At 40.4% G+C, this 26,018-nt stretch overlaps 2 protein-coding genes across 2 annotated transcripts; both read right to left on the bottom strand.

Moving 5' to 3' along the window:
• Positions 1–355: 355 nt before the first annotated feature.
• On the bottom strand, positions 356–11,505 carry LOC308685927 (uncharacterized protein; the record flags this gene model as incomplete). Its single annotated transcript, XM_081358065.1, has 9 exons — positions 356–642; positions 5,709–5,805; positions 6,038–6,129; positions 6,527–6,666; positions 6,767–7,046; positions 7,220–7,365; positions 7,835–8,093; positions 10,388–10,426; positions 11,469–11,505. The coding sequence occupies 9 exons, from the start codon at positions 11,503–11,505 to the stop codon at positions 356–358; spliced, it is 1,377 nt and encodes a 458-aa protein (XP_081214191.1).
• Positions 11,506–14,235: 2,730 nt separating this feature from the next.
• On the bottom strand, positions 14,236–16,461 carry LOC308685920 (uncharacterized protein; the record flags this gene model as incomplete). Its single annotated transcript, XM_081358054.1, has 5 exons — positions 14,236–14,792; positions 15,491–15,688; positions 15,775–15,913; positions 16,198–16,296; positions 16,429–16,461. 5 exons carry the CDS (start codon positions 16,459–16,461, stop codon positions 14,746–14,748), a joined length of 516 nt encoding a protein of 171 aa, XP_081214180.1. The 3' UTR covers positions 14,236–14,745.
• Between the last annotated feature and the right edge of the window lie 9,557 nt (positions 16,462–26,018).

Raw genomic sequence — 26,018 nt, 5'->3', positions numbered from 1 at the left:
CCTGTTCCATAAACCTCCACCTCACTCAGCGTGAGAAAAGTATTGATTTTAGGAAGGAACATGTTGACGTAACGGCCGCCCATTCCACCGCACGAGAAACTGACAGTGCCACCTGCTGGAACGGGCAAAGAAACAACAGCACATCTGGAGAGAGAGAAAGAAAGAAACCACGAGACATCAGGTGACCTGCTCAAATCGCGATCCGAGGACACGCTCAGCGAGTATCTTTAAATCAAATCAAATAAAATTTTATTTATAAAACACATTTAAAATCAACCTTGGTTGGCCAAAGTGCAGTACAGAATAGAAAGAGAGAGAGGATTTAAATTCAGCTAATGTGGAAGCTGTTTTAACATCACCTGGGATTGTCGTTGCCGTTGTTTTCCAGGGAGTTTCCGATGCGGATCTCTACTCCAGTCATGCGGTCCGGACAGCAGTCGGCTCTGTTGGTGATGGCCACCCTGTTAATATAGTAATAATCCAGCAGGTCCAGCCTCCACCACGGGCTGAGCTGGTCTGATGTGACGGAGCAGGACGTGGCTTCACCTGGAGCGTATTTGATGCCGTCGATGGCGTTTCCGGCTCCCCAGAGTGCTCCATACATGCTCGGCTGCACAGCTTTTCCTTTCAATGCCAAATTCTCTAGAAAAGATTTATTCAAAAGATACAGAGGGCCAAGAAGAAATAAGACTGTAATGTGCGAAGTGTCAATAGAACTTTGGCAACACTTTAAAATAAGATTCCATTAGTTAACGACTTGAGTTAACAACTTCTAAAGCATTTATTAATTTAACATTTAGTTTATTTTAAAATCACAAATTCTATGTTAATATTATTTAATGCATCTGAGCTGACATGAATGAAGAGTTGTATTTTTATTAACTACTATCAAACGCATTGCTTGGTTAATGCATTAACTAAAGTGTTCCCAGAACTTTTTACCTTCCAAGTTTTCTGAGCTGCCCTGATTGGAATAGACACCTGTTGCAAAAAAACAAACAAACAAATATTTCCATTGATTTCTAAGAAGCTGAAAAATGTTGTATTTGATTCTTTGAATATTTGCATAAATAATTGCTGAACAGTATCTATAATTTCAGTATCATCTGACTGATGCATGTCATTTATACTCACCAAAAAGTAAAACCAGGTAACCGAGTCCCTCCATCTTGTTTTTAAAGATAAAGGTCACTGGAATAAAGAACATCTTCAGTGAGGACATCATATATTGCAATAATTGAAGTTATAGGTGAGATTCTGCATGTGAGAATGACATTCTGCACCTGTGATGGTCAGATATGAAGAGTTTCTCCATCTTCCCTCTTTATATTCGTCTTTCTCTGCTCATCTTCACCTCTCACGTCAAGACTGATTTACAAAACAAATCTGCCAAAATTTGACTGAGATTGAGAATCTCAGGCGTCAGAAGAGAACAAAAGAAATGCCCGGTACTTCAGATTAATTTTCATACACTTTTTCTTTCCAGGCTTGTCTACATCCATCTAAATGACCGATATATATGAGTTTCCCTCCCTCCATGAGTTTCATTAGTATTTGTTCAGAATAGGATCAATTCCTATTAGGAATCATCTGACATCATTTGAATCATCGTAACCATGCTGTGTTTTCTTATGAGGCATTTTTCATCAATATCTTTTATTATTCAAATATTTTGTTCTGAATGAGATAAAGGTTTGTTGTTAAGTATAGATGGCACAAAATTTGAGAGATTTAGTGAGTCGAAACAGTTTTGATCTAATTTAGAAAATTTCACTTCTTCCAGCTCTTCCAGGGGGACACCGAGACGTTCCCAGGCCAGCGGGAGACATAATCGGTGGAACATGCCTGGAACACTTTCTTGGGAAGGCGTCCAGGAGGCATCTGGAACAGATGCCCGAGCCACCTCAGCTGACCCCTCTCGATGTGGAGGAGCAGCGGCTCTACTCTGAGCTCCTCCCGAGTGCCCGAGCTCCTCACCCTATCTCTAAGGGATCGTCCAGCCACCCTGCGGATAAAGCTCATTTCGGCCGCCTGTATCCGGGATCTTGTCCTTTCGGTCATGACCCACAGCTCATGACCATAGGTGAGAGTAGGGATGTAGATTGACCGGTAAATCGAGAGCTTTGCCATGCAGCTCAGCTCTTTCTTCACCAAGACAGACCGGTACATCGACCGCATTACTGCAGAAGCTGCACCGATCCGCCTGTCAATCTCCCGTTCCATCCTTCCCTCACTCGTTAACAAGACCCAAAGATACTTGAACTCCTCCACTTGAGGCAGGAACTCTCCACCAACCTGAAGTGGGCAAGCCACCCTTTTCCGACTGAGAACCATAGCCTCGGATTTGGAGGTGCTGATTCTCATCCCAGCCGCTTCACACTTGGCTGCAAACCGCCCCAGTGCATGCTGAAGGTCCTGGTCTGATGGGGCCAGCACGACAACATCATCTGCAAAAAGCAGAGACAAAATCGTGTGGTCCCCAAACCTGACACCCTCCGGCCCCTGGCTGTGCCCAGAAAAAAACGGTGACAAAGGGCAGCCCTGCCAGAGTCCAACATGCACTGGGAACAAGTGTGACTTACTGCTGGCAATGCGAACCAAGCTCCTGCTCCGGTCATACAGGGAACGGACAGCCCTTAGCAAAATGCCCTGGACCCCAGGGACACAGTTGAATGCCTTCTCCAAATCCACAAAGCACATGTGGATTGGGTGGGCAAACTCCCATGAATCCTCCAGCACCCTGGAGAGGGTACAGAGCTTGTCCAGTGTTCGACGACCGGGACGAAAACCGCACTGTTCCTCCTGAATCCGGGGTTCTACTATCGGCCGTATTCTCCTCTCCAGTACCCTGGCATAGACTTTCCTGTGGAGGCTGAGAAGTGTGATTCCCCCTGTAGTTGGAACACACCTTCTAGTCCCCCTTCTTAAAAAGAGGGACCACCACCCCGGTCTGCCAGCCCAAAGGTACTGTCCCCGACCACCACTGAGGAGATCCTCGAAGTATTCCTTCCACCGTCCGGTGATATCCCCAGTCGAGGTCAACAGCTGCCCACGTCCACTGTAAACAGTGTTGGTTGGGAATCTCTTTGAGGCCAACCGGTAGTCCTTCTCCATGACCTCACCGAACTCCTCCCAGGCCCAATTTTTTTTGCCTCCACAACCACCCCGGCTGCAGTCCGCTTGGCCTGCCGGTACCCATCAGCTGCCTCAGGCATCCCACAAGCCAGCCAGGCCTGATAGGACTCCTTCTTCAGCTTGACGGCATTCCTTCCTTCCGGTGTCCACCACCGGGTTCAGGGATTGCCGCCTCTACAGGCACCAGAGACCTTACGGCCACATCTCCGAGTGGCCGTATCGACAATGGAGGTGGAGAACATGGTCCACTCGGACTCAATATCTCCAGACTTCCTTCGGGATCCGGTCGAAGCTCCATCGGAAGTGGGAGTTGAAGATCTCTCTGACAGGAGACTCGGCCAAACATTCCCAGCAGACCCTCACAGTACGTTTGGGTCTGCCAAGTCTGTTCAGCTTCCTCCTCCGCCATCGGATCCAACTCACCACCAGGTGGTGATCAGTTGACAGCTCTGCCCCTCTTTTCACTCGAGTGTCCAAGACGTACGGCCAGAGGTCGGATGAAATGAATACAAAGTTGATCATCGACCTCCGGCCTAGGGTGTCCTGGTGCCACGTGCACTGAAGGACAACGTTATGCTTGAACATGGTGTTCGTTATGGACAAGCTGGGTTTGTAGTATGTGTATTTTTTTATATAATAAATGGGCAGACAGGGACAATGCTACAATCAAAGATGCTCGTGTTTGTAGTGTTATTGTGTTATTGACAGTTATTGTGACAACAACGGTATAGTTAAGCCCTGGTAAGTAAACAAATGTTTTCTGTAAACTGGTTTAATAGTTAGGTGAAGTTCGATATCTGGCATTAATTGTGAACTGTGTCATGCTACTTAGCAGATAGCAGTATCTATCTGAACCATAGACTGTAAAAAAAATAGATCTGAACAGATTTTTTTTTTTTTTAAACGGATGAGATTCTGCAGGAATCCTGAAAAACTTGACTCCACAAATGGTGTGATTTTCACAGTCCACGACGCAACAAGTAGGCATTTTTTCTTGACGAGAAATTCTCTGGTTAACACACAATTCAATGGGATGGAATGAACTTTCTGACCCCGACATGCGCACTGCGAACTTAAAATTTTCCTGTGACGTCAACCGTGAAGGGGTCTATTGTCACAAAATTAACAAATTGTTGCTAACTACAGCTATAACCTATATCAAAGGGCGCATCTGAAGCGCTAGGACCGGTCTAGCCTACGGAGGATTGTTCTTGTCATCTGGCAACTGTGACAGCTGCCGATGACGAGCGGGAGAAATACTGGACTTTTTTATATTCAATTGGGTTTTATATTCAAACCGGGCTAAACCGAAAATACATGATCCTGCAGCGCCGGGGCTGAAACAAAAATGACAATAGCCAATTCTGGCTCCATAGCTGTTTACTCAATTAGGCTATATCAAATGAATTATCAGGATGGCAGCTGTCCTCTCGCATCGTTGAGGAGTGGTGATCAGAAACACCTGGTTGCGCAATCAGGAAATCCTATGACGGCTACATGGTGCGTCCTTCGAAGGATGCAGCCTTCACATTGGGACACAGCTATTGTTTTATCTGAATGAGGACGCAGGGTGATTTTTACATAGCAAATATTCTAGGCTACGTGATACAATTTTCAAAGGTCTTGTGAAGAAATAATCAGTATGGGTTTGATGACCTTATTTCAGTGGCATTTCATTTTTTTTTTTTTTTTTTTTTCACAAACCACGCATAAACGTCATTATCTCAAAACTACAAACTTTTACATACATGCTGCTGACATATTATTGTGGCAGAGTTTGTGCTGAATACAGTGTAATCAGACATGTAACAGAAATAAGCACAAATGTCAGAGCATGTCAGAACACCTCAGACCCCAGAGGGTTAAATAGCCAAATCAAGTTTAATAATTTCACTTTATACAATACAAATTGCTTCAAAGCAGCTTCAGAGTTTAACCCTCTGGGGACTAAGCCCTTTTTGGTCCGTTTTCTCTATTTTTACATTTGGGCTTATAAACCATATATAATGGAGATATAACGCCATGTGTTTGGTATCTATGGATTCAGAAGAACCTAAGCTAACATAAGAATGCTTGTAATGTGTTTATAAAGGAAGTATGAGTAAAAAATGTACAATAAACTTAGAGAATTTCAAAAACGAAAATTTTATTTTAGTCATTTATTACTGAAAATCACACCTCACACAACAATAGTGAACAGTTTTTGAACAAAAAATATATTTTTCAAACCCTTTGCTAGACAGATATTTGTAATTGTTCAATCAAAAGTGTAAAGAACAATGAAATAATGAACTTTATATATAGGGTTTTTTCAAAAAGCGTCACTTTCAGGAATCTGTAGGTTCAATTTTCACCTACAACTTTACTCGAATTTTCAGTGTTGATCACCATAAAGTAACTGAAGAACTGATCATCACGTCATCACGTCTTTCTTTGAGCACATTGAGCTGTAAATGAAACGTTCATTACATCATCACAACATCGTTTCCATTTCATGTGTAGTATCCATATTCATTTTAATAAATCCGAAATCTAGTTCAGTTTTCCAGTGTTTCTTGTATGAACACACTCACCGGGCGCAGCTTCCTTCCGCATCACTTCCTGTTCGGGCAGTTGAGACCAGCGCAGCGTCACGTTAGAAATCCCTCTTCTCGCCAGAGCAGATTCCAGCTGAAACAAGCACATTTCTTACAACCGCTCAGATTTCTGTATCTCTCTCTCTCTCTCTCTCTCTCTTTCTCTCTCTCTCTCTCTCTCTCTCTCTCTCTCTCTCTCTCTCTCTCTCTCTCTCTCTCTCTCTCTCTCTCTCTTCTCTCTCTCTCTCTCTCTCTCTCTCTCTCTCTCTCTCTCTCTCTCTCTCTCTCTCTCTCTCTCTCTCTCTCTCTCTCTCTCTCTCTCTCACCCCTGTAAGGAGCTGGACTCTCACTGCGGCTTCAGACAGACTCCAGCTGGACTTCAGTTTGAGCTTCACAAATGTTTGCTTTAAACACGGACCTGAAACACACACACACATGATGTTACTCTCTATCGTTTAGATCAGTGGTTCTGATGGGTCACAGACAGCAGGGGATTTTTAGGATCCCAAAATACATCATTGCATCTTTTGTTTTTGGCATCAAAGGCCGTGTGTCTATAATACCTACACAGTATTCTGGTGCAAATTCATCTGTCACTTTAAATTAAACAGATGCAGCATGGATAGATCCTCAAAAATCATCAACAGAACTTCACAAAGTAAAACAAAATATGACCCACATGACATTAAACACAGGTTCAGTTGCAGTGAGGATGAACATGGTTTAGTGTCGACAACAAATGTGTTTTATCGACTGCTGAGAGCATGTATAATCAATAATAAATAGACATTTTTCAATAGTTTGTTTGATCAGACCTTCTCCATAAACCTCCACCTCACACACAGTGAGAAACCTTGTATCTCCAGGAATGATCAGATTCACATATCGACCCTCCATATCGTTACAAGTGTAGGTGGAAGAAACACCAGCTGGAATACTAGAAATCACAGCACATCTACAGAGAGACAGAGAAAACTTCATTCAGACTTTAATCTTTCTGCACTTGAGGAATCAGGGATTTCTATGGGTATTAAGCCACTGAAAGAGGGTCTCACATGGGATTGTTGTTGCCGTTGTTCTCCAAAGAGTTTCCGATGCGAATCTCCGCTCCGTTTATTTGTTCTGCACAGCAGTCTCGTCTGTTAGTGACAACCACTTTACTAACTCGGTAAATATGACGCAGATCCAGCCTCCACCACGGGTTAGTCTGATTAGTGGTTGAGGAACAGGCTAACCCTGGATGTGTGAAACCTGGATTGAAGTCAATGGCCTGTTCAGCAAACCAGCTGTAAATGGTTGATGACTGTGTGACGCTTCCTCCTGCTGCCAAATTACCTGTAAAATAACAATGTCTATAAATATTTTATTTTATACACATTTACTTAATTCTAGGAATGCATTTCTACCAGATCGGTGTGGTTCTAGACTAGAACAACACTCTATAATTATATTACTTCAATGGAATGAGAATGGCTTCAAATTCCCCTGGAATTATTATTATGAATTACCTGGATAAACCACATAGACTTCCACCTCACAGAGAGAAACAATCCTCTCATTTCCAGGAATAACCACAATTACATATCGTCCCTCCATCCTATTACACGAGTAGCTGTAGGAAGCGCCAGCTGGAATACTAGAAATCACAGCACATCTAGAGAGAGACAATAGAGTGAGTTTATTAGTATGACTTGTATTTTATTCTCTCTAAATTATATACTGTAAATATTATGGTTTGAAATTTCCCCTAACTTATGATGTTTTTAGGTAAAAAATCCCCAGATGACCGGCGAGATTCTGAAGTGTGCATACGATGGACACTTTAGTATCCCATGAGGCCACGGGAGAGGATTTGTGAATGCCAGTGAAGCGACGCAACCAACGCTGGTAGGTCACGTGATAATGTACATTCATACTACACACATTTATACTATTTAGAGCATACTTTTTTAGCGGTCGTGAAGTAAGTACTTCAAAATAAGAATGAGAGTATGCGATTTCGGACGCAGCCCAAGATATTCATTTTAGTGATGTCTGATTCATGAACAAACAACTCTTATGACCCTTTGAAAGTAATTTGAAGACAAAATCTCTGTAAATAAGAATATATGAGAGAGACTCACACGGGGTTGCCGAAAACATTTGAAGAATCGCTTCCGACCCGAATCTCTGCCCCGTTTATCCTCTCGCTACAGCAGTCTGGTCTGTTAGTGATGACCACTCGGTTCACGCTGTACACCTTCAGCAGATCCAGCTTCCACCACGGGTTGCTTTGGTACGCTGTATGTGAGCAGGTGGTGGGTCTCCCATCCAGAGCGTTTTGGGGATACCAGTCTTTATATAATGTCGACTGGCTGGGTGTGCCCCATCCTGCTGCGTTCACTGGAATATGGTCATGGGGGAAATGTTTAGGTTTACATTTTCTATTCTGACTAGAATTTTATATGTGGTTTTAAAGACAATGTTACGAGTTTCTGTAAAGCTGCCTTTGAACAGTGTGTATTGTGCAAAGTGCTATACAAATAAAATTGACGACTTTGTAAAGCCGCCTCTAGACTGAACACATAATATGCATGCGCATGACGTCACCGTTTTCACAAAGTCACATTTTTGTTGTATACTGGGAGACAATAATGTTGCATTAATGTCAATATAGTTTTCAAAAAAATGCACTTTGAAACCTGTTTTCAAAAGTTTGCATTTTCAGGACCTCTATAAATTAACGGCCAAAACATATACAATATGTTATAACATATATGGTGTTATGTAAATGGACCCTCAATTCCAGCAGTAAGATGTTTTCATGACCAAAAAAAAACAACAACCTCCAGCTATTTCGGCAATCTTGAAAAATGCGAACAGAACGACCTCACATAATGGACGAGAGTGGACAACCGAGAATACAGAGGACTATAAATCCACTGAGGAAGACAAAGGAAGAAAACAAGCAACTCAATTACAAACAGGTGTGTAAATCAAATCAGTAACCATGACAACTCACAAGGAAAATCAAACAGTTAAATACTGCTAATTTACGTGTTCAGTCCATAGACCTTATGTAGCCACGCCCCTTTTCAGCGCTGCACTCGTTGTCTTTTGACTTCCGGTCTGTATTTTCCAACGCTATCTCACGACCAATTCGTACGAATGATAAAAAGTTGGCTAATTCGTACTAATTCGTACGACCTAGCTCGTACGAATTTGTACGATTTGTCTAAACCCACGTGATGGGTAGGTTTAGGGGCGGGGTCAGGGGTAGGTCATTCGTATGAATTCACACGAATTGGCCAATTCGTAAAATATGTACGATTTTGCAAAAATCGTACTAATTCGTACGAGCCAGGTCGTATGAATTCGTACGAATAAGCCACCTCGTAGAATTTGTATGTTTTCCCGTGAGATCGGGCTGGTATTTTCACAGCGATTTTGCGTGTTTATGAATGAACGGCTCATTTAAAAATCTTCTCGGTCGACTTACATTTGTTAAGACGTCTGCTTTAAACATTACAGTCCTCATGATAACTTTTGTTAACTTTACATTAAGTAAATCCACTTCTAGAGCTAATTACTCCTGGACAGCAGTGCCATAGAAATATACAGAGCGACCGCAAAAATGGAAGTTAAAAGACAATATTCTAAAGATGGCGGCACCCTCGTTTCTCTGGCGCATAAGGTCTATTAGGTACGTAGTGTTGCAAAGTGACATCGCCAACTACTGGCCTGGCAGCATAATGCAGCATTTTTAATTATTTCACTGATCCGAGTGAACGGGGAACGTTTTGTCAAATTTATCGTCTGTACTCAAAAAATCGCAAACGTTTCCATTTTTATTACGTCGTTGTAATTTTCCCTGTTTGCCTGCCTGTTTGATTTTCATTGTTAGTTGTCATGGTTACTGATTAGATTTACACACCTGTATGTAACTGAGTTGCTCGTTTCCTTCCTTTGTTCTGCAGTGGATTTATAGTCCTCTGTTTTTATCCTTGGTAGTCCGTTCTCGTTCATTTTGTGAGGTTGTTGTTTTTTTTCATGAAATTCTTTTATTCATCAAGGACACATTAAAACGATCAGAAATGACAGTAAAGACATTAATAATGTAACAAAATATTTATAATTAAAATAAAAGCTGTTCTACTGAATTTCCAGGTTTGATATTTAACAGGTTTACAGGAATTTAACAGGTTTAAAGCTCGAAATAAGTCTACAGCCGACGATTGTGAGTTGTTGAGATGTTGTTACAGTAGGTGGGTGGATCTTCAATATTTCATTACCAACATCTGCAGGTCTAAATCGCAATCTCTTTTCCCACACATCTTGCGGCCCAGTTGCAAACCTTTTTGTGATTTTCTCTGTTAATTGGATGGAAGGAATTGAAAAACAGCTTTTCAGGAATGCTTATTGTAGTTCTCAAACTAGCATCGAACATACTTAGTAAAATAAATAATAAATCCTTAAATAGTCTCAAAAACTGCTGCTTTGCTCTGTATAGATGTAAAATACCTTCTAATTGTACCTACTTTATTTTCATCTCTAAATCCGTTGGTATTGAAAACTCCTTTGCATGGACTATTCGAGTTTTAATTATGTGTCTGGGACTGTAGAGCCCTAAAAATGTTTCACAGCGGCACATTATAACTAACAAAAGATGTAATAGTGTTTAATTCATGAAATCTCACCTTCTTTTTCATCTGCCTTCATTTGAAGTGGGAAAAACCCTTGAAATGAGAGAAACAGAATGATGGTCAGTATTTATAGACTTAAATTTAAAGTCCCTCTGTAGTCAATAATTTTACTCCCTAAAACTCATCTTTGATCACCAAAATGACATATTTAAACGTTTTTTTTTCCTTGGAAAAATACGTCTTCATGCTTTAGAATAGCTTGAATGTAACTCAACCTTGCCTCATTTAGTATGTGCGGTTCTATGAATGCAAATGAGCCCCGCCTCCACTCACTCACTCAGCTCAGAGATCAACGAAAGTCTGAATGGAGCCCCTAAAGGAACATAGTGATGGAAAAATATATGTCAATGCATTCTCTCGCAAAACTTATGAGGGGGAACGCAAAACTTTTGCGAGAACCTGAATGCATTGACATATAAATTTTCCTCCTATGTTACATTTTTTCCATTTCCGTTTCCTTTTATAGGCTCTGTTTTTGTTTTTTTTATAGTTAGAACGCACTATTAAATGTTAAAAGAGCGCGATCTTGACTCGCAATCTTATTCCTAAATGACTATGATCCTCCTGTGTCTATTAAACCTTTGACAAAATCACACTGGAATATTCAGATCTGCGTTTCCAGTCTCACTATTTCTGTTACAAATATTGTAATGATCACAGAAGTGCTGGGATATAAGTTTATAGTTCATATGTAAACACTTATGTCTACGGAAACGATCAAAATAGAGTACATCATTTTGTTGAAAGTAACTTTTTTTTTTAAATAAATCAAATATTTATTAAATAGGCTGCAGCAATTAACACTTTGTCAGAACCCATAGAAAATGACGTGTTATTTTGTTTAGTTGTTTGTCCAGAATCATGATCACTATTTGAAACAAAAAAGTAAAGATATAGTATTTTGTTAGATTTACACTTAAGGAAAATATTGGCCAATTGGGGACTATTTAGTGTTCTCTAAAATGATGTATTGTATGTTATTGGTCTATGTATTCTGTTAGTGATCTACATTCTGTTTCTAGCTTCATCTTTTTTAGAAACACCCAAGATATTAGAAAATATGTATTTTACTTACCCAGTAAAAGCGACAGACTCCTGAAGAAAACCCTCATGTTCACTTCTTGATTCTTTCTGCTTTTAAATGAGCATGTTAAAATGAATGTTGTGTGTGTGTGTGGGGGGGGGGGGGTGAGAGAGAGAAAGAGAGAGAGAGAGGGTGAGAGAGAGAAAGAGAGAGAGAGAGAGAGAGAGAGAGAGAGAGAGAGAGACAGAGAGAGGGTGAGAGAGAGAGAGAGAGAGAGAGAGAGAGAGAGTGAGAGAGAGAGAGAGAGAGAGAGAGAGAGTGAGAGAGAGAATGAGAGAGAGAGAGAGAGAGAGAGAGAGAGAGAGAGAGAGAGAGAGAGAGAGAGAGAGATTGGTATGTTCAGCTTTACACACCAGTGTGACTTCTGTCAGTCACATTAATATTTCTTCTCCTCCTCCATTTACATATTCCTCCTCCTCTATTTACATATGTCTCTCTCTTTCTCCCTGACTGAAGCTAGAACATTTTTTACGCAAATTTTTTAAATTATTTTTCAAATAAATCATCTTTCAAATCCTTGTAGAAACAATCGAACACGCTACAAGATGAATATCTTTAATGATTAATGATATCAAAATTGTCTATGCCAATGCGGTGCCAATAATCTCTTTGGCAGACACTTTTATCCAAACCAGGTGAAAAATGGCTTGTTGGCTCGTTATAAGAGACACCCCGACTAGTTCCAGGTATAAACAGCAATGAGAACTATAAGGTATTTACAGTTCAAATAACTGAGAAATTATTGAGAAGTTTACTGAGAAAAAAACTGAGTCTTCCTAAACTATATTAAGGTTTTTTAAAATTCAACTTCTAACGTGTTCACTTTAAATCTATCATTATTTTCTCACTTATGTCATTCTTTCTTTTCAGTGAAAGTTTTAAAGTGAATGAAGACTGAGGCTGTCAAATGCCAAAATGACTAAATAAAATCCAAAAGCATGGCGAAAGCCGTCCCGCATCTCGGCCGTCGCGAGGGGAAGCTCTGTTTCTAATGACACAAGACTGATCAGTTAAACTGTTGGAACACTTTAAAATGTACATATTAACACATGTGTTCATATAGTGATGCATAAACCAGTGCTTTGGTACATCTGCTGCTCTGTCCACTTCATTTAACAACTTCTTTTCCTTAATCGTATTTCCTGTGGTTTTCTTTTTTCTTTATGAGATGTTGTGGATTCATGTTAATGTATTTTGCCAACATCGACCCTTGCCAGAGTAATTATTTAAACTTTTCTTACATCATGCATATTTTAAATGTAATTTCATGTTGGCAAATTTGAGAGATTTAACAGCTTCAGTTATTTAAAATTGATTAGACTCACATATTATAACACAATTCATCAGGCTGGTCAGATGGTCAAGCATGTTTGATGTAAGTTTCGACAACATCCATGGCGAGCTTTCTAGAAGTCATTTGAAGTCAAAATTAGGAATGTAAATCTTCAAGACATGTAAATGTTCCCAAATTGCTCTCTTTTTGCCCCTGATAGACGTGGTTGTCGTTTGAATAGGCATACAGCTCTTTTGCCTACATGTAAAGGAGCTAAAAGCTAAGAAAATGACTTTCTGTGGATGTTGTGACGTGCTGATGGAACGAAGAGGGCCAGGAAAGAGGCTGTTTGCTTTCGGACCAAAATTTTTTATCAACCAACCATCAAGTGTTTTATCACTTGACTTTTATCAAGCTTCCATGTGTGATTTAATATTGTTCCTCCCTCAGACGTGTGTTTTCATAAGAGTCCTTTTGTTCCTGACCTTTTTGTGTGTCTTTGAGACGTCAAGTCATCTGAATCTGACCACTTCAGTCATTCAATATTACTATATTTAGAGTACCTTCTCAAAATGCAGTGACTACGTTCAACTTAGGTGGAATACTTTATGTCACACGCCATCTGGTTTTAATTTTAAATGCTGATTTGAAGACATCCAGGTTCTTTATATTGATGTCACTTTAAAGTCTTCTGGAAAATGTCTGTCGACATTAAAAGACTAACCTCATTATTTCAAACTCAAATGTCAGATATCAGTAGCAACAGGTAAATCCTGTAAATCAGTGTTCCTCAGATCCGGTCCTGAGGGCCACTGCCCTGCCCTGCCCTGCATAGTTCAGTTCAAACCCGTGTGAAACACACCTGAACAAGCTAGTCAATGTCTTCAGAGTTACTAGAAGAATGAGGGTGGGTGAGTTTGTGATCGAGGTGTGAGATAAACTCTGCCGACAGTGTCTAATCTAAGGCAGGATTTGAGGAATCCTGCTGTAAATCATATCGATAACATTTGTTTTATCTACAATCTATATAGGATTTTATAAAGTTTACAAAAACATTAGAGGGTTGGCAAGAAATCACAAGAGTGTGGTTTCCCTTATGGAAAGACAAAAACAGGTTTCAAATAGTGTTAATATCATCTTTAAAATTAATGGAATATTCCTGTAAGGTAAAAGATTTATATTAGGGCACATTATGGTGACCCAACACATTACTAAAATAATGAATCATTTAAAAAAAAAAATTGTTCATGGTTTTTGATTATCCCACACTTGTTCAAATGTGTTCAAATTAGTGGTGAAATTCTGTAGAGGTTGATTGACGCACAGCTTTTACCAACAATATGGCAAGTGTTTCTCCATTTCTGTTTAGCCTATTATTTAGTTTACTACCCTAACTGTTTGCATTTACCATTGTTCTTTTCATGCTGTCATCATTGACCCATTTTTGGGTTGGTATACCCCGGTTAAATAAACACTGCTAGCAATGAACATGTAAATGACTTTATTATGCATAACTCTTTTCTTCAGAAAACATACAACTGACTTAATTTATAACTCACAGGCAATCAATGTTTTGAGGCAGCAGTGTACGTTCATTACAAAATAAATTAAAGACATTTAAAAATAATCCTCTTAGCTATTGCTAGACATTTCAGCCACTTGGTGGCATCACACGTGCGCCATTACATTAACAGACGATTTTACAAATTCTCATCGGCCCGCTTTGTGCAGGAGCCTGATTTTAAGTATCAGTACTTTTGCAGAATACACACACGGTTCTCATGCACACACTCTTTCTCACACAGATTAAATAAATGATGTATTTCCCTCTTCCCCATATTTTCAAATCCTTGCTTCATATTTCCAGAGTCACAATATTGCACTTTATATACGTATAAATGTGTTGAATTACATATACTTTAGTGTTGGGTTCATCAAGCATTCAGTGCTCATCGACCAGTTTAATAAAGCAAAAGACACGTCCAGGCAGTGTCCTTACAACAGGAGGACTGCAAGGATCCCTGAGAGAATGACCACAGCAGCTGAAAAAGAGACAAGAAAAAGAGAATAATTAAACTATTTAACAAAGGACAAGAAATAAAAAGGACTCAACCTGAGGTCATGTATAACCTGTATTGTACAGTATGCTAGTCTAATCTCTATGCTTAAAACGAGTAGTTTTCCGCGTACAGACGACGACATTGTCAGAACGATCCCCATTCACACAGATCCGCGAAAACGGATAAAAAACCTTGTATTCTGCTGCCAGGCCATTAGATGGCGATGAAACAATATAGACTGAACACGTAATACGCATGTGCGTGACGTCATCGTCTTCAGAGACTTGCGTTTTTTTTGTTTACACAGAGACCATTTTCAAAACAGCTTTGCATTTTCAGGCGCTCAAAACGCCGGTGTCGAGTAACTGAACGGCCAAAACGCTAAAAAGTTTTCCGTTTTTAATTGAAAACGGTGTCGTGTAAACAGCGCCTAAATTGATATAAATTTAGCAACTAAAGAGTTTGTGTTACTCTGTTTAAGTGCTCACTGCAGATCCAAAGGACGTCCAGCTCCACCTTTGTGGACCTAATGGGTGGAGCTTGACCTAGTTATGTTAAGGCTAGGGCGTGGCTGATCCTTCAAGCCCTACCCAACATCCAAAGGGGCGGACCTAGACGACAAGCTCCACCTATCGGCTCTGCAGTGAGTAGCCCCTGATGTGGCAGGATCAAGTTCTTACCCTGAGATGCTGCATGCTGCAGTGCGATGCTCCCTCCTGTAGTCGGTTTTGTTGTAGTAGTTGTAATAGTAGAAGAAGTGGTAGTATTAGAGGCTGTATTTGTATCAGGTGTATTTATTGCAACATCTGAGCTGTTCTGGTTGGTTAGATCAACTGGCGAACTTGTACTCATTCGTGTGACAGGAGGCCCCAGAGTGCCTGAGGAAATGGAAATAAAGAAAATGTTTTAATTTTGTCACTAATTGCATTCTCTTTCACTATTTCAATAACAGCGTTGCTCTCACCATTTGTTAAGTTGCCAGTGAAGAAGAAGAGATAAGTGCCTGAGCTTGCCGCACGGGTGTTGCTGTTGAGACCTGCAGCTATGAAAATGCACTGAATCTTTGTCTTGTTCACAGAGCCACGGAAAGATCCAGGATTGAACTGCAAGACAAAAAAGTTACATTTTAAAAAATATATATATTTCTACAATGTAGGGCTTAAAGTGAGCTGAGTTCTCCTCCACCTCAAAGTATTCTATTAACCCTCCAGCTCCACTCTGGATTTCTCTTTTTTGCTCGCTCCTGTCTAATATGCATTTGCACCATTACATTTTCTTTAAAGCCTTCCCTGTTGTTGTTCATAACCATGTAATTTATAGCCAAGAATCATCTGTGCAAACCTTGGCAGAGGATTTCAGAGAAAAAGCTCTGTGAAAGGAGTCTTACTGTATTATCCAGAGTCAGGACGCTGTTGTTCAGTGTGGAACGGATGAAGTTCACTATACCATTGTTGTTGGCACAAGAATAGATGGTGTCACCATCACCCTATGAGAAGCAAAGGTAAATAAGTCAGAGAACCCAAATCTCAGATTTGGTGCTTTGAAAACACATTCTAACAAAAGTGATTTTTAAATGTGGACATCAGAAATAAATAAAATCTTTTACAGACCTCTTTACTGTCTCGTGACAGGCCAACTGCGATGTAACCATTCGACTCCCCGCTGATCTCAAAAGTGAGATTGTCTGAGTTTCCGCTCACCGCTCTTGTGGAGGCGAAAAAGCAGCTATTGGAAGTAGATGGATCACAGATGGCTGGAGTGGAGAAACATGCCCTGTCCTTCTTACAGTTGTCCCTGGTGACCTTATCCTGCAATGTCAAGTTCACACAAGCCATGAAATGCAGTGCTACGTTTTCTTTTTTTTAAATCTGCTGAGAATGTTTAAAAAATGCCTAAACTGAAGAGTTTAACTTAAAAATTAAATATTATGGCAATTTACCATCACACAATACTGTAGTCAGTACATCATTGACTTTGCTAACACTAAACCTTTCACTTCAATAAACAACATAGATCATCTTAACCAAGAAAAATATAACTGGCTCTCCAGTCTGTTCACACTTACAATTGTTGTACCAGTGGTTGCTGGAACTGTAGATGCAGTGTTGTTTGGTGTTGCTGTAATGTTAGATGCAGTGTTGTTTGGTGTTGCTGTAACGTTAGATGCAGTGTTGTTTGGTGTTGTTGTAACGTTAGATGCAGTGTTGTTTGGTGTTGTTGTAACGTTAGATGCAGTGTTGTTTGGTGTTGCTGTAACGTTAGATGCAGTGTTGTTTGGTGTTGTTGTAACGTTAGATGCAGTGTTGTTTGGTGTTGTTGTAACGTTAGATGCAGTGTTGTTTGGTGTTGCTGTAACGTTAGATGCAGTGTTGTTTGGTGTTGCTGTAACGTTAGATGCAGTGTTGTTTGGGGTTGCTGTAACGTTAGATGCAGTGTTGTTTGGTGTTGCTGTAACGTTAGATGCAGTGTTGTTTGGTGTTGCTGTAACGTTAGATGCAGTGTTGTTTGGGGTTGCTGTAACGTTAGATGCAGTGTTGTTTGGTGTTGCTGTAACATTAGATGCAGTGTTGTTTGGTGTTGCTGTAACATTAGATGTAGTGTTGTTTGATGTTGCATTGGCATTTGTAATGGCTGTTATGACTGAAACATCTGTGCTGTTAGGGTTGCTTAAGTCCACTGACGCATTTGTGGCCAGTACAGTGACTGGAGAATCCAGAGTGCCTGGTAAAGGAGTAGATGGAAGAAAATGATTTCCTTTTACTACAAAACAAAATGTCAGTGAGTTACTTGATCAAAGTGTTGCACTCACCATTCGAGATCCTGCCTGTTACAACGGAGATGAAAGTTTCTGTGGTTGCTGCACGGGTGGTGCTGCCGAGACCTGCAGCGGTGAAAATGCATTGAATTGTTCTTCCATTGAGGGAGCCACGAAAACTTCCAGGGATAAACTGCAGCACAACAGAAGTAATGCTACTTAATATTACACTGCTAAGATGGCACATAAACTGCATATGAGGTGTCATATACTGTGCTGTGAGCCAGTATATTTTAATTGTTTTTTATGCATTATTGCATCTTTACAAAGATTTTGGAGGCAACCTTTTGAGACCAGTGTTGATAGTACTAGAACTGGGATTTTCCTTGAAGCCTTCCATGCTTTTATATACTACTATTATTATTTTCTGTTAAGAATCTCTGTTGCTAATATTGCCATATGTTTTTATAGGAAAGGCTCTCTGAAAAATTGCCTTACTGCGTTATCTTGAGTCAGTATTTGATTGTTCCTTGTGGAACGGATGAACTTCAGTGCACCATTGATGTTGGCACAAGCATAGATGGTGGCACTTTGACCCTAAGGATGTGAAAAGAAAATTAGTCAGTAAACCAGAAGTTTAGATTAAAGTACTGAAATATTCTTATTATATTGATTTAAATGAAACATATGATTTAAAAGCGAATGGATTTGATCTCTTACGCTGTTGTCTCGAGATAGGCCAGCTGCGATGTACCCATCTGACTCGCCACTGAGCTCAAAGGTAAAATTATCTGCAGCTCCGCTTACTCCTCTTGTGGAGAGAAAATAGCAGGAACCTCGTGCACCTGGATTACAGGTGGGTGGAGCAGAGAAACAAGCCCTATCCATCCTACATGTATCCCTGCCAGTAATTTCCTGCAATAAACACAGTCAAATTTAATTTGAACAAAAACATAAATGCAATAACTTACTAAAGTACTTTTGTCCTTTAAAAGAACGTTCACTTTAACAGTCAAGTTTGTTATTTCCATTTTTAAACAATAAAAAGAACCTGGCTTACTAGTGGTTGATTATTGATGCTGGTCATGGTATTAGAGCCTGACGATGTTATATTGGTTGCCATGTTGGGAGGGAGGGTCATGGTTATATTGGGAGAGCGGGTCATGGTCAGGTTGGTGGTGATGTTGGGAGGGCTTGTGAAGGTCATGGTCATGTTGGGAGAGCGGGTCATGGTCAGGTTGGTGGTGATGTTGGGAGGGCTTGTGTGGTTCATGTTCATGGTTATATTGGGAGGGGGGGTCATGGTCAGGTTGGTGGTGATGTTGGGAGGGCTTGTGTGGGTCATGTTCATGGTTATATTGGGAGGGGGGGTCATGGTCAGGTTGGTGGTGATGTTGGGAGGGCTTGTGTGGGTCATGTTCATGGTTATATTGGGAGGGGGGGTCATGGTCAGGTTTGTGGTGATGTTGGGAGGGCTTGTGTGGGTCATGTTCATGGTTATATTGAGAGGGGGGGTCATGGTCAGGTTGGTGGTGATGTTGGGAGGGCTTGTGTGGGTCATGTTCATGGTTATATTGAGAGGGGGGGTCATGGTCAGGTTGGTGGTGATGTTGGGAGGGCTTGTGTGGGTCATGTTCATGGTTGTATTGGGAGGAGGGGTCATGGTCAGGTTGGTGGTGATGTTGGCAGGGCTTGTGTGGGTCATGTTCATGGTTATATTGAGAGGGGGGGTCATGGTCAGGTTGGTGGTGATGTTGGGAGGGCTTGTGTGGGTCATGTTCATGGTTATATTGGGAGGGGGGGTCATGGTCAGGTTGGTGGTGATGTTGGGAGGGAATGTGTGGGTCATGTTCATAGTAATATTGGGAGGAGGGGTCATGGTCAGGTTGGTGGTGATGTTGGGAGGGCTTGTGTGGGTCATGTTCATGGTTATATTGAGAGGGGGGGTCATGGTCAGGTTGGTGGTGATGTTGGGAGGGCTTGTGTGGGTCATGTTCATGGTTATATTGAGAGGGGGGGTCATGGTCAGGTTGGTGGTGATGTTGGGAGGGCTTGTGTGGGTCATGTTCATGGTTATATTGGGAGGGGGGGTCATGGTCAGGTTGGTGGTGATGTTGGGAGGGAATGTGTGGGTCATGTTCATAGTAATATTGGGAGGAGGGGTCATGGTCAGGTTGGTGGTGATGTTGGGAGGGCTTGTGTGGGTCATGTTCATGGTTATATTGAGAGGGGGGGTCATGGTCAGGTTGGTGGTGATGTTGGGAGGGCTTGTGTGGGTCATGTTCATGGTTATATTGAGAGGGGGGGTCATGGTCAGGTTGGTGGTGATGTTGGGAGGGCTTGTGTGGGTCATGTTCATGGTTATATTGAGAGGGGGGGTCATGGTCAGGTTGGTGGTGTTGTTGGGAGGGCTTGTGTGGGTCATGTTCATGGTTATATTGGGAGGGGGGGTCATTGTCAGGTTGGTGGTGATATTGGGAGGGAATGTGTGGGTCATGTTCATGGTTATATTGAGAGGGGGGGTCATGGTCAGGTTGGTGGTGATGTTGGGAGGGCTTGTGTGGGTCATGTTCATGGTTATATTGGGAGGGGGGGTCATGGTCAGGTTGGTGGTGATGTTGGGAGGGCTTGTGTGGGTCATGTTCATGGTTATATTGGGAGGGGGGGTCATGGTCAGGTTGGTGGTGATGTTGGGAGGGAATGTGTGGGTCATGTTCATAGTAATATTGGGAGGGGGGGTCATGGTCAGGTTGGTGGTGATGTTGGGAGGGCTTGTGTGGGTCATGTACATGGTTATATTGGGAGGGGGGGTCATGGTCAGGTTGGTGGTGATGTTGGGAGGGCTTGTGTGGGTCATGTTCATGGTAATATTGGGAGGGGGGGTCATGGTCAGGTTGGTGTTGATGTTGGGAGGGCTTGTGTGGGTCATGTTCATGGTAATATTGGGAGGGGGGGTCATGGTCAGGTTGGTGGTGATGTTGGGAGGGAATGTGTGGGTCATGTTCATGGTAATATTGGGAGGGGGGGTCATGGTCAGGTTGGTGTTGATGTTGGGAGGGCTTGTGTGGGTCATGTTCATGGTTATATTGGGAGGGGGGGTCATGGTCAGGTTGGTGGTGATGTTGGGAGGGCTTGTGTGGGTCATGTTCATGGTTATATTGGGAGGGGGGGTCATGGTCAGGTTGGTGGTGATGTTGGGAGGGCTTGTGTGGGTCATGTTCATAGTTATATTGGGAGGGGGGGTCATGGTCAGGTTGGTGGTGATGTTGGGAGGGCTTGTGTGTGTCATGTTCATGGTTATATTGGGAGGGGGGGTCATGGTCAGGTTGGTGGTGATGTTGGGAGGGCTTGTGTGGGTCATGTTCATGGTTATATTGGAAGGGGGTGAAATGGGGAGGGTGGTGGTGATGTTGGGAAGGCTTGTTTGGGTCATGTTCATGGTTATATTGGAAGGGGGTGAAATGGGGAGGGTGGTGGTGATGTTGGGAAGGCTTGTTTGGGTCATGTTCATGGTTATATTGGAAGGGGTGGTCATGTTGAGAGGGCTAGTGGTTGTTGTATTTTCCCCCTTGACTCCAAGCATCATGCATGCTATCCCCAGGATAGCCACACAGATCCATTTTCTCCCCATCTGTGATCTTTAGGTATTTATATGTGTTAATCTTGCAGCTCGACTTTTGTAACCTGTAATTAAAAATGAAAAGAAAGTAATTCAGGTTGTATAATCAACAACAACAAAAAAATAATAATTTGGACAATTTAAAATCTGACCATTAATGACAGATTTTATCTTAAAGGCTCTACATAATTTATTTCCCTCAATTTACTTGTTTACTTAAAGTATAGAGCTGGTAAGTCCCGCCCATCCGTAAAACCCCACTGGACCTCTAGATTGAAAAATCGTCAATGCAAGTGAATGTGAGAAAATAATTATTTTCTGGTCCCGTTTGAATTGTGCCATGAATGTGAGCATATGTTGTCTGTGAATTTTTTATATAATTTTTCATATTACAAGTTTGACAGTATATTGTATGATTCTCTGGCTAGCAGTTGTGGAAAAGACATAACGAGAAAGACTACATGTCGCCTATGTGACGTCACCCCATAACACATTTTCCCTACACTTGTCAAATCACGGTGCTAATGCTGCGATAATTTATGGAGACAGATCGAGATGCCTGTGTGTTTTGTACCCAAATGTCACCATTCAAACCAAATGGGCTGTTCTTTCTTCAGATTCCCGTCTGAAAGCAGTGAAGAGTTGTAGTCCACAAAGTGCTCTCACACAAAGTCTAACCGTATCAAACTTCTACCCGCTAAATTGTAGCATTCTTTACACGAAAAATTATATTAAAAATTCACAGACAACATATGTTCACATTCATGGCACAATTCAAACGGGACCAGAAAATAATTATTTTCTCACATTCACTTGCATTGACGATTTTTCAATATAGAGGTCCACTTGGGGTATTACGGATGGGCGGGACTTACCAGCTCTATAAAGTACTTAAAGTAATATGGTAATGATAACTGTATGGCACTTTACCATAAACAATTTAATCTTAACACTAACATTTGAGTATTGATTAAAGGGTTAGTTCACCCCTAAATTAAAATTCTGTCATCAATTACTCACCGCTTGTCATGTTGTTCCAAACCCGTAAGACTTAAGTTCATCTTCCAAACGAAAATATTTGTAATGAACGCAACATCTACCGACTACCACTTTGACGCTTCAAAGAGTTAATAGTGAGATTGTAAAACTAATCCATTTAAATTGAGCAGTTTAGTCCAAATTGTCTTTATATGATGAACAGATTGAATTTTGGCGTGTATTCACATTTAAAAATTGATCAGAGAACATAAACAGAAGCTCAACCGTACCCGCTTGACACACGAGAACAAACCTCACTGCTTCTTTTGGAAGCTCAAACGTGCTGCGTAACACATGAGAATCAAGCAAGATCTTGAGCTTCTGTTTCTGTTGATGAATGTTTGTGTGTGAATAAAAGCCTGAATTCAATCTGTTCATCATATAAAGGCATTTTGTCTCGTCAGAAAATTTGGACTAAACCACACAATTCATATGGATTATAGTTTTACGATCTCTTTATTAACTTTTTGAACCATCAAAGTGGTAGTTGCGTAGACTGTCAATGGAAGGACAGAAATCTCTCCGATTTCATCAGAAATATCTTAATTTGTGTTCGGAAGATGAACGAATTTAATTCTTACTGAATGTGCACACCAGCACTACAATATATACAATACACAGACTTCAGCAACCATTCTATACACCTCCTGACCTTCTAACAACTCTGCCGTTCAAATCCGTACCGTTTGGGATCGATAAGATTTGTAATGTTTTTAAAATAATTCTCTTCTGCTAACCAAGGCTGTATTTATTTGATAAAATATATATATATATATACACTCACCTAAAGGATTATTAGGAACACCATACTAATACTGTGTTTGACCCCCTTTTGCCTTCAGAACTGCCTTAATTCTACGTGGCATTGATTCAACAAGGTGCTGAAAGCATTCTTTAGAAATGCTGGCCCATATTGATAGGATAGCATCTTGCAGTTGATGGAGATTTGTGGGATGCACATCCAGGGCACGAAGCTCCCGTTCCACCACATCCCAAAGATACTCTATTGGGTTGAGATCTGGTGACTGTGGGGGCCATTTTAGTACAGTGAACTCATTGTCATGTTCAAGAAACCAATTTGGAATGATTTGTGACATTATCCTGCTGGAAGTAGCCATCAGAGGATGGGTACATGGTGGTCATAAAGGGATGGACATGGTCAGAAACAATGCTCAGGTAGGCCGTGGCATTTAAACGATGCCCAATTGGCACTAAGGGGCCTAAAGTGTGCCAAGAAAACATCACCCACACCATTACACCACCACCACCAGCCTGCACAGTGGTAACAAGGCATGATGGATCCATGTTCTCATTCTGTTTACGCCAAACTCTGACTCTACCATCTGAATGTCTCAACAGAAATCGAGACTCATCAGACCAGGCAACATTTTTCCAGTCTTCAACTGTCCAATTTTGGTGAGCTTGTGCAAATTGTAGCCTCTTTTTCCTATTTGTAGTGGAGATGAGTGGTACCCGGTGGGGTCTTCTGCTGTTGTAGCCCATCCGCCTCAAGGTTGTGCGTGTTGTGGCTTCACAAATGCTTTGCTGCATACCTCAGTTGTAACGAGTGGTTATTTCAGTCAAAGTTGCTCTTCTATCTGCTTGAATCAGTTGGCCCATTCTCCTCTGACCTCTAGCATCAACAAGGCATTTTCGCCCACAGGACTGCCGCATACTGGATGTTTTTCCCTTTTCACACCATTCTTTGTAAACCCTAGAAATGGTTGTGCATGAAAATCCCAGTAACTGAGCAGATTGTGAAATACTCAGACCGGCCCGTCTGGCACCAACAACCATGCCACGCTCAAAATTGCTTAAATCACCTTTCTTTCCCATTCTGACATTCAGTTTGGAGTTCAGGAGATTGTCTTGACCAGGACCATCCAAACTGAATGCCTAAATGCATTGAAGCAACTGCCATGTGATTGGTTGATTAGATAATTGCATTAATGAGAAATTGAACAGGTGTTCCTAATAATCCTTTAGGTGAGTGTACATATTGTGAAATATTATGACAATTTAAAATAACTGTTTTCTATTTTAATATATTTAAAAAATAATCATTCCTGTGATCAAAGCTGCATTTTCAGCATCATTACTCCAGTCTTCGGTGTCACATGATCCTTCAGAAATCACTGATGATTTGATGCTCAAAAAACATTCTTTATTGGTATATCAATGTTGAAAACAGTTGTGTATTTTTTTTTACAGGATTCTTTGATGAATAGAAAGTCCAAAAGAACAGCATTTAATTGAAGTAGAATCTTTTGTAACATTTTAAATGTCTTTACTGTAACTTTTGATCCATTTAATTCATCCTTGATGAAAAAAAATATTGATTTATTTCATTTATTTCCCTCAAAAACTAAAATTAAAATTCTTACTGACCCCAAACTTTTGAACGGCAGTGTTTAATGTTACGAAAGCTTTCTATTTCAGATAAACGCTGTTCTTTTGAACTTTCTATTTATCAAAGATCAGAGATTTAAAAATGTAAATAACTGTTTTCAACATTGATAATAATCATAAATGTTTCTTGAGCATCAAATCATCATATTAGAATGATTTCTGAAGGATCATGTGACACTGAAGACTGGAGTAATGATGCTGAACTTCAGCTTTGATCACAGGAATAAATTACACTTCACTATATTAACATAGAAAACTGCGGCTTTACATTGATACTTGATACTGCAGAAGATACTCCTTTTAAAAACATCACATTACTTTTGATGGGCAGTGTATGTCAGAGTGTAAAATTACAGAAATTGATGGATCCTCAGAATTCATCCCCTAAACTGAATGTGAATGTAGACAATGTAATTCGGCAACAACAAACAATATGTTTTTTTGAAAAAGTTTAGTAGTTATTGTTATTGCCTAGTCTGAATCTCTGAAAAGGTTGGGTATTTGTGATACCATCTGATAACACATCAACACATATCTTTCAGGATAGACAAAGAAAAAAAAAAGAAAAAAAAGAAAATAAAAATCAATACTTCAGTTGATGAATTATTGTAATCCAACCATACAATAGAAGTATATTCAAAAGAATATACAATATTCAATCAATAAAATGTGTAATCTGCTATGAGAAATATAAAAGATAAAGCAGGAAATTATTCAAACTAATTATTTTTGTACATTACCAAATGGAAGGAAGGAATGGTGGGAAGTGAAGGGTGGTTCCATAAATAAATAAATAAATAAATAAATAAATAAATAAATATATATTATACATATATAAATAAATATATTATAATTATAAAACTAAATATCAAAGCAAACAGTAATTTGTTTTAAAGAATGATATATCGCACAGACACATTTTAAGCAAACAATTGGTTGGTTGGTTGGTTAAAGGTAAATAAAAAAAATGGTTCATAAATGTGTAATTAGTTCTGAGATTCGTTTGATATTTTGTTATCTAATGACGGGGACACATTTCTAAGACTGAACTGAACTGAACACTTCCAGACTGTTTCCAGTGACTGGAGCAGATTTTAAACACTGACTGAAACTGAGTACTGAGTATTAAATTACATTTATCATCGGCATCACAATTAGGGCTTCCGTCATGGGATTATTTTATAAATTTAGTTTTAATTAATTAATTAATTTAGTTTTAATTCAGTTCTCATTTTACAAAATGTTACGAATTAAACGACTCGTAAACATTTTTTTTTTTTCACAAAGAAAAAAAACCGTTAAGAATTATAGAGTCATTTGAAACATTAGACATGGAACCTTTTTGGCATTAAGGTTCTTTAAAATTCAGCCACGAACACTAGAGTTC

This window comes from Scardinius erythrophthalmus (genome assembly GCF_964197995.2).
Source record: "Scardinius erythrophthalmus genome assembly, chromosome: 2".
NCBI classification, from domain to species: Eukaryota; Metazoa; Chordata; class Actinopteri; order Cypriniformes; family Leuciscidae; genus Scardinius; species Scardinius erythrophthalmus.
Note: the sequence above shows the minus strand (reverse complement) of the source record. Positions and strands in the feature narration are given on the sequence as shown.